Source organism: Pezoporus wallicus, unplaced genomic scaffold, assembly GCF_028554395.1.
Source record: "Pezoporus wallicus isolate ANWC-B61680 ecotype Strahan unplaced genomic scaffold, APGP_CSIRO_Pwel_v1 contig_420, whole genome shotgun sequence".
Lineage (NCBI taxonomy): Eukaryota > Metazoa > Chordata > Aves > Psittaciformes > Psittacidae > Pezoporus > Pezoporus wallicus.
In genome coordinates this window covers 1,457,788-1,475,493 of record NW_026636658.1, presented here as the reverse complement: position 1 = coordinate 1,475,493, position 17,706 = coordinate 1,457,788, and the positions used below count along the sequence as shown (strand labels likewise).

The 17,706-nt window shown below is 35.4% G+C and overlaps 1 protein-coding gene across 7 annotated transcripts in view; it reads left to right on the top strand.

Moving 5' to 3' along the window:
- WWOX (WW domain containing oxidoreductase) overlaps positions 1 to 17,706 on the top strand; it is a 526,234-nt gene that overhangs the window by 29,696 nt on the left and 478,832 nt on the right. For all 7 annotated transcript variants that reach the window (XM_057401158.1, XM_057401159.1, XM_057401160.1 and 4 more), the window contains exon 5: positions 948 to 1,054. In XM_057401158.1, coding sequence (XP_057257141.1) covers positions 948 to 1,054 — 107 coding nt within the window. The remainder of the gene's footprint in view (positions 1 to 947; positions 1,055 to 17,706) is intronic.

The following is a 17,706-nucleotide window of genomic DNA, read 5'->3' as shown; positions in this document are numbered from 1 at the left end:
TGCTTACAGATTAAGTCATATCAGCGAGTTATGCAAAAGGGAATTTTTCATGGATCGTTTTTTCTCTCTGTTCTGTGACCTGTTTAACCCCATGATACTTTAACCAATATATTGAAGCAGCATGATATCTGATTGATTATTCATAATGAGAACAATTGTGAAAAAGTTGTTCTCCATATATCGGTGGATGATGAGACAAAAACCAAGCTGATTTTGCACAGATAATTTAAGCAAAGATTTTGAAGTGTGTGGATAATAAAACATACATGTGGATTACAGATTTTCTTAGGTAGAATCTCATGTTCTAAGAATTAGCATGACAACCCCGTCCTGTGTGTGGTTTAACACTTGGTCATTAACTTCTGGTCGCCAGTTTTGCACAGCAGTGTTCTACAGATGGGGTGGTGTTTGGATCAGAAAAGCAGTAGTAACCTCCATGTTATTTTGATTCTTACCCCCTCAACACATTCATTCGGGTGGTCCTCCTGCTGCAGGTGGTCTTCAGATTGATGAATCAAAGGTTAACTGTGCGTCTAAAAAGCCCAGAGCTCAATTTTAGAATACTCTATCAATTTCAGTGTGATGTTGGTCGGTATAATAGTTCTGCAGTCTTGTGGTATGGCCCATTCTTCATAGTCAGGTAAGGAGTAAGTATAATCCTGTTCTTCTAACCACTGAAGTCAGCAAGGCAGGGGAATCAAGTCTGCTTTTTGAAGATCCCAAATCTGTTTTGCACAAAATACATTGTCCCAAAACCTCCTTCAGTTGACGTGTCTACCTTTTTTCACATGTGCTCTTAAAATCTGGGGCCACGTGACTGTCAAACAGGTAGTCAGACTGCAGGTAGTGTTAGAGTGCTTAAGTGTCTGGTTTGCCTTTTCAGCTGAATTTGTAGCTATGTTTTGTAACTGGGATGTATTTATGACTAGAAAAATATTTTGTCATAGGTTTTGAAACTGCAAAGTCTCTCGCACTGCACGGGGCATATGTTATCCTGGCCTGCAGAAATATGTCAAGAGGCAATGATGCCGTACAACGTATTCTTCTGGAATGGGTAAGTGAATGTATATAGTGTCCAGCAGTAAGATGTGTTTTATAAGACATGATGTCTTTTGTGCAGTGAAAGAGATATTACATTGCCATTCAAGACTCTAAAGAAGAAGGCATTTTTCTTATTTTGTAGTAGCGTGTTCAGTCAGTGGTATATCAGTGATAAAGATTTTTCATTTTGTATGGCCATATTGGACTGTAAGGCTTGACATGTTGTTATTCATGCTACGTAGAGACGCTTTGTAAAGGTGGAAATGTTTGAAAGAACCACTGAGGCATGGTTCATAGTTCTTAGGGCAGGAATTTCGAGAACCAAATTGTGTAACTAACTGAAGGAGAATGCACACAGTCAGGTACCAAAGACTGCCACTATTTGCCCATAGTTATCATACTATGGCAGATTTCAGATCATTCTTAGAATTTTCAAAACCAAGGATGTTTACCTCCTTTCCTAGTCCATCAGGCCCAACAGCACTGCCATGCAGTCTGCCTCAACATTATTTTTCCCTTCCCACTTCTTATCTTTCATTATCCTTTCAATTTGTCATGCAAATACTAGCTCTTCAGTACTGTCTATTCCTTTGTTTCTTTGACTTTTAACTTCCCCTCCTTTTTTGAGAGGGGAGAATCTTCTAATGCCCTTATTAAAAATTATTCAGTGCTCTAAATTTATTCCTCCCACATTTAAGATTGCAGGCTACTTTTGTCTGAGCTTGCTATGACTGCTGACTTCCAGGACATGATCTTTTGACACAGTCCTCTACACTTGGATAAAAAACTGAAGGATCGGACTCTTGGAATTTTATTTCTTTCCTGCTAAAATTAGTGATGAGTATTTTAGCTTTATTTCCTAAGCTCTGAAAATACTTAAGCTGTTCTTGAATGATATGGGAGAGCACTCTGTAGTATTAGAATTTACACATAAGTAGTCTACAGATAATTATAATATTTACTAGTACAAAACAAACAGCACTTACTTACAAGTAACTATTGCCAAAGAAGTGATGCTTGTAATATTGATAATTTTTGTAACCACAAGTTTTTTCAAGAAAGTCTTTGGATTTAGGCCTCCTTCTGTTGCCTAGATGATATTAATGATTTACATTAAATAATTGAGAGGGAAAAATATCTTCCTTTCCCCTTCAATACTTCACATAAAAGCTTTAATTTTGTTTTTTCATTTCAATAGTGTGGGATTCCAAGAGCATTCCAACAGCAGCAAGCATACTGTGTGTTGCTTAAACATCATCTATCTGTGTGATATCTGGTGATATTCTGTCTTTTGAATTTAGTAGTCACAGTCCAGCTTAGTATGGCTGTAGAGAATGTTTTTAATGTAACTAAAATAAGGCTGGTACTGAGTACCTTTTGTTTGGAAAAAAAACAACCCATTACCTCCTGAACTCTAAGCATAGGAGCACTTAGAAGGCATAGGAATTCAGGAATACTTGTTTTAATGCCTATATTGTCTCACCAAAAGTTAATGAATTGTTAATTAAATGAAGATCACTGAAGGTCAAGTTACTTCAGAAACACTACATTTATTTACTAACAGTTTTCATACTCTAATTGTTCAGAAAAGAATTTCATCTGTAAAGTGGGTAGCTGGAAAACCTTCAATGCATCTTTGTAATGGCTTTGTTGTTGTTTATTGAGAGGGACTAATTAACTTTGATTATTGCACTAATATTATGGCACTTTGACAGTCCCTCAGATTTATGACTCTGGGAAAATAAACAAATGAAATGCAGGTGCTGGAGCAGAAAGAATAACTTATTACTGAACTTTAATTACTTGGAGTGTGTAACCAGGAGAGAATTAGTTGATGAATTACAAGATGCTTAAAATTTACATGAAATTGTAAGCAATCCGGAGGAAAACAAACAAAAAACTTGCCCCAAAGTCAGTTTCTGAAAACAAAGAGACAAAGATTAATTTGATTGATACTAATATTAAAATATTGATGTAGAATATGAATTTTTGGCTTATAGTTGTAACTACAAAGCAGGAAGTTGTTACTTGAAAATTCTTTCCTAAAATGAAAGAGTTTAAGGAAATTGTGAGCAGTCAGTCTCTGCATATGGTTCAGCTGAATTCATCTGTATCTGCAACTAGCCTGCTATAAAGAGCTTTAAAGCATCCACAGTATTTTGTCTCCTTTATTCCTAGGGAAAGCAAAATTATTGGAGGAAATGGGTTTACCTTTCAATTTGGAACTGGTTTTATTTTAAATTATAGCTGTTTAGGATGTAGTCTTAGCCTCATGTTTATGTTACTCAGGTAGGGTTTTTTTTTGGCAACAGTTGTTCTCCTGCTCCTACTTGCTTTATGTTTTCTTGTAAATTTTTGAGATTAGGTCTCTAAACTGGACTGTCAATACTGTCTTCCTCCAGGATTTTGAGGTAGAAATTCAGTAAATATGTTCCTACTCTTCAACTGAATGTCCAAACCCCGTTTCTTCTTCTTTGTGTGAACTGTACTTTTAGAACTAAAAAAAACTTTGCCATATAGTATCCTAGTGTATTTACATGTCATAAATGTACTGTGCTGTGAATAAAATTGGTCGTCCTATAATAATGTGAATATTACTAAAAGCAGCGTTTATCCTTTACTGTCTTTTCTGTGGGACAAAATACTCTGCCTTGAGTACTTAAACCTTAGTACTCAGGGTTTAAAAACCTTAGTAGTCAAGGTTGAAATGTTGGATAAAGAATATTTCCTCTTTCATTCTTTTTGTTGTCAGATGCAAAAGAGACTTCCACTTATTTTGCAAGAAGGCTAATAAAAATTGTATAAAGAAACCACTGTTACTAGTTCAAGTTTTGATACAATTATCTAATTGATGGTGTGTTTTAAGTAAAGGCTGAAATATATACAGAAAAAAAAATGTAAGTCTTAAACAAACCCCAACCACCACTGCCGAACCACAACAAAACAGAAAAGTCCCCCGGATTAATCCTACTGTAATGCAGCATTTAAGAGTACTTGGAAAAGCCATCCGGCTTGTTTCCTTAGTGAATCTATTTCATAGAATCATAGAATAGTTTGGGCTGGAAAGGACTCTAAGAACATCTAGTTCCAATGCTCCTGCCCAGGCAGGGACACCTTCCACTAGACCAGGTTGCTCCAAGCCCCATCCAATCTGGCCTTGAAGACTGCCAGGGGTGGGGCAGCCACAGCTTCTCTGGCCACCATGTGCCATCGGCTCAGCACCCTCATAGAGAAGAACTTCTTCCTTATATCCAACCTAAACTTCCCCTGTTTAAGTTTTAACCCGTTACCTCTTGTCCTGTCACTACAGTCCATAATGAAGAGTCCCTCCACAGCATCCCTATAGGCCCCCTTCAGATACTGGAAGGCTGCTATGAGGGCTCCACGCAGCCTTCTCTTCTCCAGGATGAACAGCCCCAACTTCCTCAGCCTGTCTTCATACGGGAGGTGCTCCAGCCCCTGATCATCCTCGTGGCCCTCCTCTGGGGCCACCATTTTATAAGGACAAAATGGGACAGCTAAATGAAAAAACAGAAATGTTAAGGTCTAGAGAAAACAGGGGCGATAATGGGAGAAAATAAGGTAGGTGATGTTTTGTTTGGGTTTGTGGGTTTTGTTTTCTTTTTTTGTTTAGTTGTTTGCTTTTTTTTTCGGATTAGCTGCTGCTATGTTTAAAAACAAAATTCAAACTGATCTTGATTCGCTTTTGGAGACAAATCTGGAAAACTTTTTTTTTAAGCAGTTTTGTCTGAAGAGCTATTTTGTAGCGAGTTTGAGCCATTTGAGTAGGGATTGTCTGTACAAGCTTGCTAATTACTTTAGATAACTGACATTTGTTTGCAACCTGCAGTATTCCAATTACTTTCTTCCTAAACCACAGCAGAATTTTGCTAATATTGCAGATAAAGGGAAATTGCCTTATGTAAAGCATTGTGACAAATTTCAATGTGACTGGTTTAGCTAGTCTGTCAAATATAATTTTTATAGAGAGGTATAGTAAATTATATTGGTACAATCCAATGTTTTATATAGATACACAGAGAAAAAGGAAGAGCAGATAAAGTAGTGGATAAAAAGAGAGATCAGTATAGTTTTGCATTTGATATCTTGAAAATGACTGTTGTTCATGCACGATGACATTCAATATCAATTTAAAACTGTTTGATAATTTCTTGCTTGGAAAAGAGGAAATTAGAATTCTAGAGTTATTATTCATTTTAATCAGAAAGAAATTGTCAAAGATAAATCTCTCCTTGATTAGCGAAAAGGACTGAAAGCAGCCAAGAGAAAATGTCAATACTTTCCAAAGGAGGAATGGTTGTTCCAAGTCGTAGCTTAATTGACTTTAAGGCTTAATGAAAACCACTACAGTGCTGTTTGTACACATAGTTGCTCTGACGAACACTGAAATCTATGCTCCAGGAAGAGAAGCTAGGTAATTTATTTTACATTATTATTGATATAATTTTCTAATTGAGTATGAGCAGAATGTGTGGATAAAACCGTGTAGCTGCAGATGTTAGCAGTATTCTCAAGAAAATACTTAAGAATATGAATGAATAAAATATTTCATAAATCACAGCTTCCCTTGCCAAGAAGATCTCATTTATTTATTCCTGTCAAATAGTCTTTGAAGTAGATATTAAAAGATAAATTGTAAGTTTAATATTTCATAAAAAGTATAATGTTTCTTTTGTAATTATTCCTCAGTGTTAAGCCTACAGCTACTTCAAAGATTAGATTAAACTGTAAAAAGAAAATTTGGGTTTGCTTTATATGTAGAAACTTACAAGGTAGAGATGTGACAAGAGAAGACAGAATAGCCATGAAGAAAACCAACAAAATAAACATGACGCCTTGCTGTATTCCTTTCCCCTAAAGTATTCCCCACCTAAGAAGTGATTTATATTCTTGCTGATTAGGTAACTGAATGAAATTAAAACTTGATAAGTGAGTCTTTGTATTCCAATTGTAATCTTGTGAAGCTCAGAAAGATGAGAAGCAAACTGGGCACGTTTGCATAGAACGTGGGCAACAGTTTTCCTTTGTCAACTATGTGTGTCTCCTTGAGGAAGGGAAACTGAGTTCCCAAGTAGTGTTTCGTCTCCACTGGTGTTCTTGCTTTACGATTTTTTGGTATGTGTGTCGAATGCAGAATAGCTCTGTAAAATATTCTTTATTCTCTTGGTACTAATAGATGCTAATCTTGATGCAGAAATATAATTTCCCTTTATATCTATTGGATGTTAATTTTGCGGGCTTTTTCTGTAAATCAGTCAGCCTATTAATAAAGGATTTCCATACCAAGACCATGTAAGACTACATTAGAACCAGCAAAATACGTTGTTCTTGGAATTAACATACGTGAATGATTGCGGGGGGACATCTGATCATGATTAGTGGCAGGTTGTCAGTTATGGAAAAATCTGGAGAACGTGTAAAAGATGGCTTTTGAGATGTAATAAGTACTGAATGAAACCACAATCTGTTTCACAGAGTTGACGAGTTTCAAACTCTTAGAAGTAATCTCTTCAAAATGCAAAGTATTTCAGAATATCATACAGCTGAAGCACATGCATTTCTGTGAAAATATTATGTCCAATATTGTGTTGTTATTTTGTAGTAAAGAATTGTATTGTTTCAAAGCATGATATTCTGAAACTATGTATTATTGGCTCACATGCCATCACAGTGTAATACACAGTTAGAAAAGCCTGCAGCGTACAGACATATTTCATCTGCACTTGTCTTTAGTGCTCTAAATAGTGACCATGCTGAAGAATCAAGATAAAGTAGTTATCCAGACCTTGCGATCGGGAAAAGGCCTCACAGGCAGAGGCAGTGTCTTTGGATTAAGATAATCGGTAATGCAATAAGAAAAAATAAATCTGTGGCAAATAGTCTCAATTGCAGCCACAGACACTTAAACTAAAGTGAGTTTAGTTGAAGTGAGTTAAAGTGAGTTTCACTGCTGAGCATAAGGCTTGTTTTCTTTTTAAGGGTGTAATCCAGATCTTTATGAAATGAAGGCATCATTTAATTAACTGTAATTGCAGTGGAATCAGACCTTATGTTACTAGCAGAGACTTGATAGTATAAGCCTTAACCAGTGCTGGTGCTAGTAACAACTGACTGAGAGCAGTATGAAAGTGTGGCTGGACTTTGGCCGTAATGGTCAAGAATTTACTCACTTCCTGTGGGTAATCTGCTCAGTTGAGACACCTTAAGAGTGTGATGTCTGCTGTGAAGTTTTTTTCCAAGTACAGATGGACAGTGAATTGTTAAATAATGGTAGTCATAATTTTTAATCAGTAGTAGCATGCATACATAGCACTAAGGAAAACTAAATTTAATACAGTCTGCTAGTTTAAGCAGCTGAAAAGCAGTTTCTTTTGTATTTTGAACTCTCCTGGCATGTTCTGAGGTGGCAGTTTCTTTTTCAGTTCGCAGGCTTCTATAATGGGATGGGAGCTATTCACATGGACATGTCTCACTCAACCTGTCAGAGCTATTGATCTCGTTATCAGTGAGAAATCTGTGGTCTTCAAGTTCTTCTAAAACCAGCTGTGAATCAGGGAATGTAGCCGCTGACAAGAGCAAGAGGCTTTCTAGCAATTTGCAAGGAAATTTCTTAAAACCTCCCCCCCTAAAGTTAAAAAATTTAACAATTTAGCTAACATATATATGGATGAGTTGTTGAGGCCTGTTTTTTGTACACTATAAACATATGGCATGAATTTGCTCTCATTAAAGATGCTGAGAAACGGGAAAGGCAAATATTTATATTACATTCATGTTTTACAGTAAAAACACTGTTCAGTTTGTTTATACAGTTCCACTGTTACAGTTTTTATGGTTAGTAATGAAACCACTGTAAAACAAAGTCTGAATTATATAGCAGATGTGTTAAGCCCCTAACTTTCAAGGTTGGGCATCCTTCTGAATACTGATACACTTCGTTAGAGAGTTGATATGCTGGCTACAGCTGAACTGTTTCATACCTATATCTTCATCTGTAGTTACCTCTGCACTAATAGTACTAGTTGCTGTACTAAAGATAGAGTTTTATTATCAAGATAAATACAGAGATATTTTAAAGTAATTACATTTATGAAATACAAAACCAGTCAGTGTGAGAGCAGAAGGCTTTAAACGATTTAGTGGACATTTTCCAAGCATTTAGGACCTTATATGGCTTATAACTCCAATAAACAGGGCTAAATTAAAAATGTTTAATTAATTTTATGCATGCTGTATTTCTCATTGCGGTTCTCAGATTTTTTTATTCTAGTTCAGTTAATAACTGGGACTCAAACTAAAGTGAATGTTAAATGTGAACATGGATTAAAAGGAAAAAAAACATCAGCTTGTTGAAAGGTGATTGTATTTTAGCTTTTACCTATTTGAAAAGGACCACAGATACATTGAGTTAGTTTTTGATCTTCACTGTACTGTACTGAGTGAAATATGTAATTTGGGTTGCATAAAACAGAGATAATTAATATAAATTCTTCATATGCATGTGACAATTTGGAGGAGAAATTAATGTAAGAAATGGCTTACGTCCCTGCCCAAGGCTGTTTGATTCTGAGCTCTGCACAGAATGGTATTTTTCATGATACTTTATGCTCAATACCCTCCACAGTCACATTGACTTCCAGTGTAGTGTTCGCAAATGAAGCATTAAATACTAAGTGTCCTCAGAACTCTGTTCTTATTTAATAAATGAGGGTTAAGGAAATAGACATAAACATTGTATAGTACTTTTTGTTTTAAGTTTCTGATTTATGTTGTTGTCATGTCTTTAACTAGGGAATGCTTTTTAATGGTGTAATATAGGTAATACATGCAGGAGAAAGTTTAGTGATGTCCAGCAAGGTAGAAGGGAATTTGAAGTGGTTTAGCACTATAGAATTTTTACAAGTGTAGGGAATAACATTTTAAGAAGTCTGGTAATATGAATGGAGGAGCTACTCTGTAGAAGTCAGAAGTCTTTGCTTTCTTTCATCTTTTTCTCAGATATGAGGAGAATCCATTAATGAAGCATTTTGAGATAAATTGGGACTTCTTTACAAACACAGATAGGGCAAGCAGAAAGATTTCTACTAAGAATAAAAAACTGGATGCTGGTGGAGGAAAAGAATGATGCAACAAATTAGCTTTATAGCTAGGAGAGACGTTGACTAAATTATTTCTGCTCTCATAATTCCATTCACCTTCCAGTATTTGCAACACACCTAAAAAAAAATCTAAAATGTAATTTTGAAAGAAGTCACAGGAATTTATTGTTCCTTATTTTTTTGTTATGTCAGCAGAATGTTATACATAGAAGTGTTGAGGTGATCTTTCTGATGATTTGTTTCTTTAGTACAGTCCTGGCTATTCTTAATCTGGAAATGTGAATCATGAAATCCCTACCATACCTAAAGCTTTGTAATAATACTGCTTAAATGCAATATGAGCTTTTTAACAAAAACAAAAAATTAAAGTAGTCCCCCCCAGACATAAAAATAAAACAGAATAACCCCTTTAAAAATGCACTTCATGCTTAGTTTTCAGCTCAGTGGCACTAGGAAATACCTTTGCTCAACAGCATTAAAAACCTGTCTGTAGTTGTCTGTCTTTAGAAGAAATATAGCCTTTGTACATTGAACTTCAGTTTAGCTGGTAGGGTGCAGAGAAGTTTGGTTTCATTGATACTTTACATACACTAGTGTAACTTGGGTTTGGTTTTTTTTTTTTTGGAACCTTTGTGTCTCAGTCTCTAAAACTGTTTAGTGCTGACACTGAATATTCATTTACTGTAGTCCAGGTAGATGCACTCCTACATGAACTGAGCTCTGCTGTCACTGGATTTCTGGTTATCAGTTCTGGGAAAGGAATGGGGGAATTAAGGAGCTGGATATATATGTTTTTAAACCATCTTCACAATTAATCTGATTGTAACATAAGCTTGCAATGTATTCCATTAATGAAGAAGACAAGCTTAGCTTATGGTAAATACAGTACTAAGTGTTTATAGTGCATTTCATATTTTACATGATTCCCTTTATAATTCTGCTTATCTTTTCATTCTAATTCCCTAAAGGATGTATAAAAGAACCCCTAAAGAGAGTAATTACTGCTCTATTCCTTAACCAAGGCTCCTTTTGCAAAAAGAAATCTGAGCTGCTTTTTAAAGAAGGCAGTTTTAAATAAAAATGCAAATAAGCTGCTTTGTAACCACATTAATTACCCACCTAGCCTCTTATTACCGTGTTTGTATTGTTTGCAAACACTATTTACAGTCGTGTGGAAATTACCATTCCTGGGCCGCAGGAAGGCAGTGGTTGGTAGGTTGTGCTTTGGAACCAATTAGAGTGAACCTTGTCTCCAGCAGGGCTCATGGGAGAAGGCATAGCCTTGCAATGTCAAATAACGGCATTAACTCAGACTGCATCGGTACTGGCTTGTAATTATATTATTTGCCCTCTTTTGCTTCTGCAACGAGTTTCATTCTCTGCATTTTAAAACTAACAGGCAGCATTGCCTCTCACTAATGATTTAATATGTACTGTGATAATTTTTTATGAAAGTCATGGTGAAATCCGGTGGGTCATTTTTGTCCTCAAATTGGTTCCTTGTTTTAATTTTATAGAAAGTAAGCAAAAACCTAATGTTTGTGTTCAAGATCTCATAGATTTCCATGTAATTGATTTTTCACAGTGAAAAGGCAGCTATATTAGTTGATTTCATTATCAGAAGCGAACAGGATGGAGTATCTGTTAGTATTAGTTGTAAATAGTATGTTAGCTGGCAATAATTGAATGGTCATAGGTCTTTCAGCGCTTCGAAGAAACTGAATACTTCATAGTAAAATGTAGTCATATTCGTTAAGTAAAATGCACACTTGTTGCTAACCTTGTATGTGTTCTTTCCTTGGGTTTCCATGCCAGGATTGTGAAATGGGCCTTTACTCTAAAAATTACTCAGAAATTAAAAGGAATCCAAAGAGATGCCTCAGTGTTCATTCTTTTGCAGTTACAAATGATTTCAGATGCCAGAGTTTGGTTTGATGGGTCTGCAATGTGAAGAATTGTTTTTTTAAGATTTGTTTTCTTAGGCTTGTAACCAGTCTGTCAATATGTTAAATTAGTCCTCAATAGGAGGAACTTTTCTTGGTTGAGTTTATGGGAAAGAAAATGTAGGGAGATTATTTTTTTCCTACTTATGTACTGCATGTATCTGTAGAGCTGCTACAGTGTGATAATATTTAAAGGATACGTGCTGATAAAGACAAAAATGTTAAGGTCTGTATCAGTTCTACTGTGACACTGAATACAGTAGAGTAGGAAAATAGCAACTCCAGCACCGTGTAGTACAACTCTGCATAATTGTTATGCATTAAAAAGAAGAAAAAGGAAAAAGAAGAAAAAAGATGCTTGTTGTTGGATCACTTATAGTTTTTTTCAGTGACAAGGGACTAATGTGATCTCATGAGAAGAAGCACTGACTTGGTTCATGATCCACAATAGCTTATAAAACTGAAGATAATTATCTGGGTTATGACTACAGAACAGCATGAATGGCATAAAAATAGCCTAGATAGGGTTAAACAGGAATACAGAAGATGTATAGAAAGTAGGCTTGATAAGTAGAGTGCTCAAAAGATACTATTAATTTGTTTGCTTCTCAATGATATTTCTAAATCTTTTATTAGTATGAAGCCAAAGCATTATATTTTTTTACTTAGCTTACTGTCATTTCTAATTTCTTCTCTTCCTTTATTTCCTTTTATCCTGATAATTACCTTTGGAGGTGGTGAGCTGGGGACAGAAGAGTACTGACATTTGCTTGATCCCCTGGACTTCCCTTCAATATCCTGTTACTTTATCTTTTACCTCACTTTGTTATATTTAGTGCTAGCTGTGGGAAATTGCACTGCTTTCTTTGAAAATCTCCATTTTAGCAATGCATGATAAGGACTGTGGTTTGTCATATGTCCAAGGAGAAACTGCTCCAAGTGGGGTCCAGAGTGGGCATGGTTCTTTAGGTAATTTCCCGAGTGAAACATTGAAACCTTTGGTGTCTCCCAGACATTATCTTTGTATGAATAAGATAGTTTGTTATCTGCTTATTTATCTCAGATGGTTAAGGCACTAGGGTAAAATGACATGATATCATTGTGCTGAAAATTTATGATGCGTAATTTAGTAAGAGGTTGTAAACCTAAGGTATATCAATGTGCTGTTATTCAAAAGAATGTTATATTTATCCTATTCATTAAAAGGTCTGTTTCTAAAGTCTGCTGAAAATATTAATTTTCCGTTGCCTAGAGAGTTTTACATAAGACCCTAAATATCCATATGCATGAAGTTTATTTTTAAGGGGCAGAACTTTAGGTATATGTCTGCAGCCATTTGTCCACATTTAATTTGCAAGTGTTGAGATACCTGCCGATATCTGCCATAATTTATGTTACTTAATGTCAAACATTTGAAGGTGATTGTACTCTCCTGTGCTTATTTCTTTCTTTCTTTAAATCCAGAACTGTGTCACTGAGATTTATTATCGCTGTGTTAAGGGAGTACACGCAAGATATGACTACCTGTTTGTTGTGAGGTGATGTAATTTAAAATCTTATTTAGCTCTTTTCTTGTTTATGTCTTGGAAGGAAGCACTTCACACATGTGCTTTCCTAATTGTGCTGGGGGGGGAAGAGTGCATTAGTTCTGAATGCAGTTTGTCCTTTTGAAAGTAATTTTGATTTTTACTCGTGACTTGCCATGTGAGAACTCTGAACCCCTACATGAACATGTAAACACTTCCTTTGTGTTTTCTAAACAGAAGCTCTTCTTCCTTTAATAGTACTCTATTAGCAAATTTACCTGGAAACCACAATCCAAATGTTCTGATTTTCACACTAAAACCACTACTAATTTGGTCTCAATAAAGATATTTGGTGTGTCATTTTGTAGCAGCAACAGTGTGTTAAACTTGTTCTTTCTCGTATTTCATTTGAGGCCACTGAGATGATACAGCATTAACTTCAGCAACAACCTTTGCCTATCAAATAGAAGTGTTGAATTAATATAATGAAAGGAATGTTTTTGGATTTTTTTTTAATTTTTTTTTTTTTTTTTCTGTTAGAGCCATACAAAACAAGCCTTGAACCACCTAAATAAATCTTGAGTTTCTGATCGTAGCATGTAACGGAAAATATAGCATAAAATATATAACTAGATACTTTTGGGTTTTTTTTGTAAGTAGGCTTATCCAAACTGTTGTTATTTTAATTTTGAGTAAGAAAATAAATTAGGATGTCTTTACATTAGACTATACTTTGCATATGCCTCTTTCAGGTCCTCTGAATCCTTACCACTATACAGATGACAACTATGTAATTTGTAGGGCAGTTCTGGTCTTTTGGTTTTCCCTAATTCTTATACGGGACACATTGTGATCTGTAGTTCAGATTTAACTGAAACATCTTTAGGCCTTTTAGTCCTTGATGTTGGATGCGATGACAAAGAGCTATTTGTACTTAAAGGTCCTAAACACACTGCATTAGACACCTTCAAAGGAAATCTCATCTGAGTTTTACACTACAGATTTTTGACAATGTGATAGAGTGGTGAGGCATATCTAACCCAGCTCAGTTGTACTGGTAGATGCTGCTTATGAAGATGCAGTTAAATTATTAAAAAAAGCTTGTGGTTAATATCCTTTATTTTATCAAGGTAGAACTGAAATAAATGCATCTTGCTGATGCAAGCTTTAAGCATTCTTGAAATGCTATCAGAGTATAATTGTTGTAATAGTCACTGCTAGGAAAGTGCAGCAGGTACAGATCTGGTTTCAGCAAATGAATAAACACTCTTTTTGCTCAGTTTTAAAAGAAAACCTACAGATGACTTTGTTGCCTGGCTTTCTGGAGTCATTTCTAGTCTGATTTCCCAGGGAGCCAAGGCACGCTTAGTCACTGTATCTACCCTTCCTTGTCTAATAACTTCTGTTCCCAGAGAGATTTTAGAAGGAAATTTAAAATAAAAGGATAAAGATCCTTAGTATAATCAGGTTATTGTAAGCACTGTGAGCTTTGTGAAAGGATAAGTATCCAGTCAGTGGGCAGAACTGAAGGGCTTTATGTGTGTAGACATCAGAGAACCCTTGAGAGTAGGTAGGAAGGAAAGTACAGGATGCAGTTCAGGGAAAATTTCAGTCTGGACTTTGTATTTTGCCATGGTTCATTGGGTTCTGAGTTCTCACAGAACTGCTAGTCTGCTATGTAGATGAACGACCTATATGCTTCCTGCGACCTCCAAATAGGACATCAGAAGAACTTAAGTGTTGGTGACCCTCTCTGTGCCAGGGTGACATTTATACCTTGTGTGGTCAGGGAGCTTTCAATTTTTTCTTGGTTATCCCATCTTAGAATTTTTAGGAACTGCTCATTAATGTAGTCATGTTTAACATGTTATGGTTACAAACAAAAACATGAATGTATGTACTCATTTCTAATTAATTTGTGTAATTATATTTTATAATCTAGGTGTTTGCAAAGCAGAACATGGTACACCCCATTTACTGTCTGCTGTAGCTAATAAAAATAATAGAATGAAATAAATCTTAAAACTAATTTTAATTGTAACTATAGATTAGTTGTAAATTATATCTTTGTTGTGTTTATTTTTAATTCTGCAGTGTTGCAGGTTTGTAGAGCATACCAATTAGTGTAGTTATGCAAAGTAATGATGAGTTAATTACTGTAAATGTGGAATGTTATTTCTGTGACAATTTAAAATAGCGTACTGAGGTACGTTTTTAAATGTAGGACTAGAAATAAAGGGAAAAAGGAGATGGTGACAATAAAGAAGACTGGTTAGTGTTATAAAGATTTTTTTTTCAGTATTCAAATTGCTAATGTAGATTAGGTGATTAAAATACATGAAGAAGAAAGGAGTTTAACAATTAAGAATAAAATCTCAGCATCTGAGCTAATAACATTATAAACATGGACAGAAATGAGATAAACCTGTGTATTTCACTATGCATTACTGTATAAATTTGAGTGAATTAATCAGAAATAGATTACTGCTGTAATGCCACTTATGTTCACTCGGTGAAGCCTCTCTTGCTTTGGAAGTTATCTCATGCTGATTGGTGGGCTTCCATGTCAGTAGTGCTTCTCTGCTACCTAAGGCAGTAAGTGTTGTCAAGTTTGTTTTTGTGAATATGGTTAAAGAGTAGAAAATGCCTCTAGCTTAGAGTGTTTTACTTTCTGATCAACAGTAGTAAATCCTACCATTTAGAAATCTGTATAGTATACCTATGAGAAATGAGCTGATTCATGACGTTTCCTTGAGCATGTACACTGTAAGAGATATTAATAGCTTCCTTCAGCAGTGTCCCACTTAGACTAACTTTGAAATGCAATATTTCATTCTGTCCTGGTTAAATTAACCTTACATTTTCCTGTGAAATGGCATGACTACCTAGAGAAAATCTGAAGTGTACTATGGGGGGGGGGGGGGGGGAGGCAGAAATATATCCAGCATAGTATTTATACATTAAATATTTACTTTTCAATTGGTTGTCTCCCCAGTGAGTGCAGATTTGGTAATGCAAACTGGTGCCATTCACTTCTCTGGTTACCTTTTTAAATAATGAGAGAAATATTAAAACTTCTGGAGTCAGTTCTGGTGACGTTAGCAATAAGTGGGATTTTTATATGTAAAATTTATACAATGGCAGCAGAAAAGTGTTCTGCTTCCAAAGAATGGTATAGTAAGGCAAAAGCTCTTCCACTCCTTGGGGGAGTTTTTGGAGCCCTGTAAGGCTGGAAAAAACAGTGCATAAACCTTAAAGTCCCAGACATTCAGGTTCATCTGTTTGGTCCTGTTATGGCAGAAATCATTACAAGTTTGATAGATTTATTTATAAAGACTTGCTTTAATTTTTAAAGTACATCTATTCCAGCATTCCTCATTTCAAGCTCAGCTGTGGATCAAGATGAAAGAAAAATTAAATTGTATATTGAAGAGCTGTTAATTGAACTGCACTGCATTTAGCAAGGGAGCATCAGCTTCAGGCAGTCAATACTACAGAGAATTTTTAATGCACTGTATCACTAGATTGTCAGTTTGTATTGGAGAATGCAAACAGACTGCTTCGACTAGTGATGAAGCCCTGGAAACTTTTAAGTTGTTAAGGGGAGAAAATGTCATTTTGCTTTGATATGTTGTGACAAAGTTGTTGATAGAGCCAGGAGCAACATTTTTTTTTTTAGGTGAATATTATTTGAATATCTTGCTATTGATAAATTCTGATTGCTTGGTATTTATTCTTTAAATGGGCAGAGATTGTGCACTGTTATTTTTGTTTTTTTTTAATGGGAGTCAAACGAGTTCCACAGAATTCTTGAACTTGCACAAATGTTACTTTCCAATTTGAGAAGCTCTGAAAGTCTCATTTAAAAATATTAGTTCTCTCCAGATATAATTCTAAAAAATAGCATATCAAAAAGCCTTAGAAATGCTTTAGAAAAATGTTATCTCTCTTTCCTAAGGCAGTGTTAATTTCTTTTGTAGTTAATCTTTTGTGCTTGAATTTAGTACATTTATAGTTAAAGATTCTTTTAACAGCTAAATTATTTAAGCACGTCTTCTGGGATAATATGGTCTGTTTGGTGTTAAGTATGAAATACTTTTTATTTCATTTTCTTCACTGATAAAAATGAAATAACTAGAGGCATTTGTAGAACCAGAACAGATTTAGGGCTATGGTGTTCAATTAAAGATGTACTATTCTAAGACACAACTTGTCAAAGTGGTCACACTTCGGGGTAAGATTCTTCTTACTTTTGGTGATCATTAAAAGGCTTAAAGTCCACCTTTAGGAAAACCATAGTCTGAAAAATATTAATTATTTTTAGATGCCAGAATCTGGACTTTTCTTTCCATAAGTGTGCTAGGTGTCAAGTAAGTGGTAAACTTAAAAATGCCATATGTTGTTGGTGCATTATCTTCTCATGGAGCACAAAGGTCCGTCTTAGAGCTTGGGCTTAGTCGGGCCCATCTTAGTACCTCTGTGGCACCTGGGAAGATGGGAAGTGGCTTTTATTTTTTTTTATTTTTCTTTTTTGCCAACACTCAAAAACTGCATAGTAGAAGAGAGTTTCATTCCAGTTGTGTGCAGGAAGGCAGTCTTCACTAGCGTGAAAACATGGATGACTTCAACAAGTCTAATTTCCTCATGATATGGAAGTCTCACCAAAATGGTCTTCTGGCCCCCAAAGCAAAATAGAAGAGCAAATTTCACTATGTGTAAGTAGTTGACTTTGCTTCAGTAACCTGGGGCTCTGTAGCTAAACTTTCTGCAGATGTGAAAGGTATTTAAACAGATTTTATCCTGTACCTGCTCACGTTGGTAGGCTGATGTTGCTGAAGTCAGTATGGATATGCTATCAACTTACTGTTGCATTTTGCAAGTCTTTTGTTTCCTGTTAGTAAATTCTTTGAATGATTTGTACCATCTGGAAAACTGCAAGAAGGATATTGCATGTTATGAAAGTTCTGATATTTTGTCTTCCACTTTTCAAAGGTTAGGGTCTAGGTCAAAGGTGTGTATTTTATTTAAAGAGCATCCTGTAAATATTTGAAGTTGTGTGCTACTAACTTCATTTCC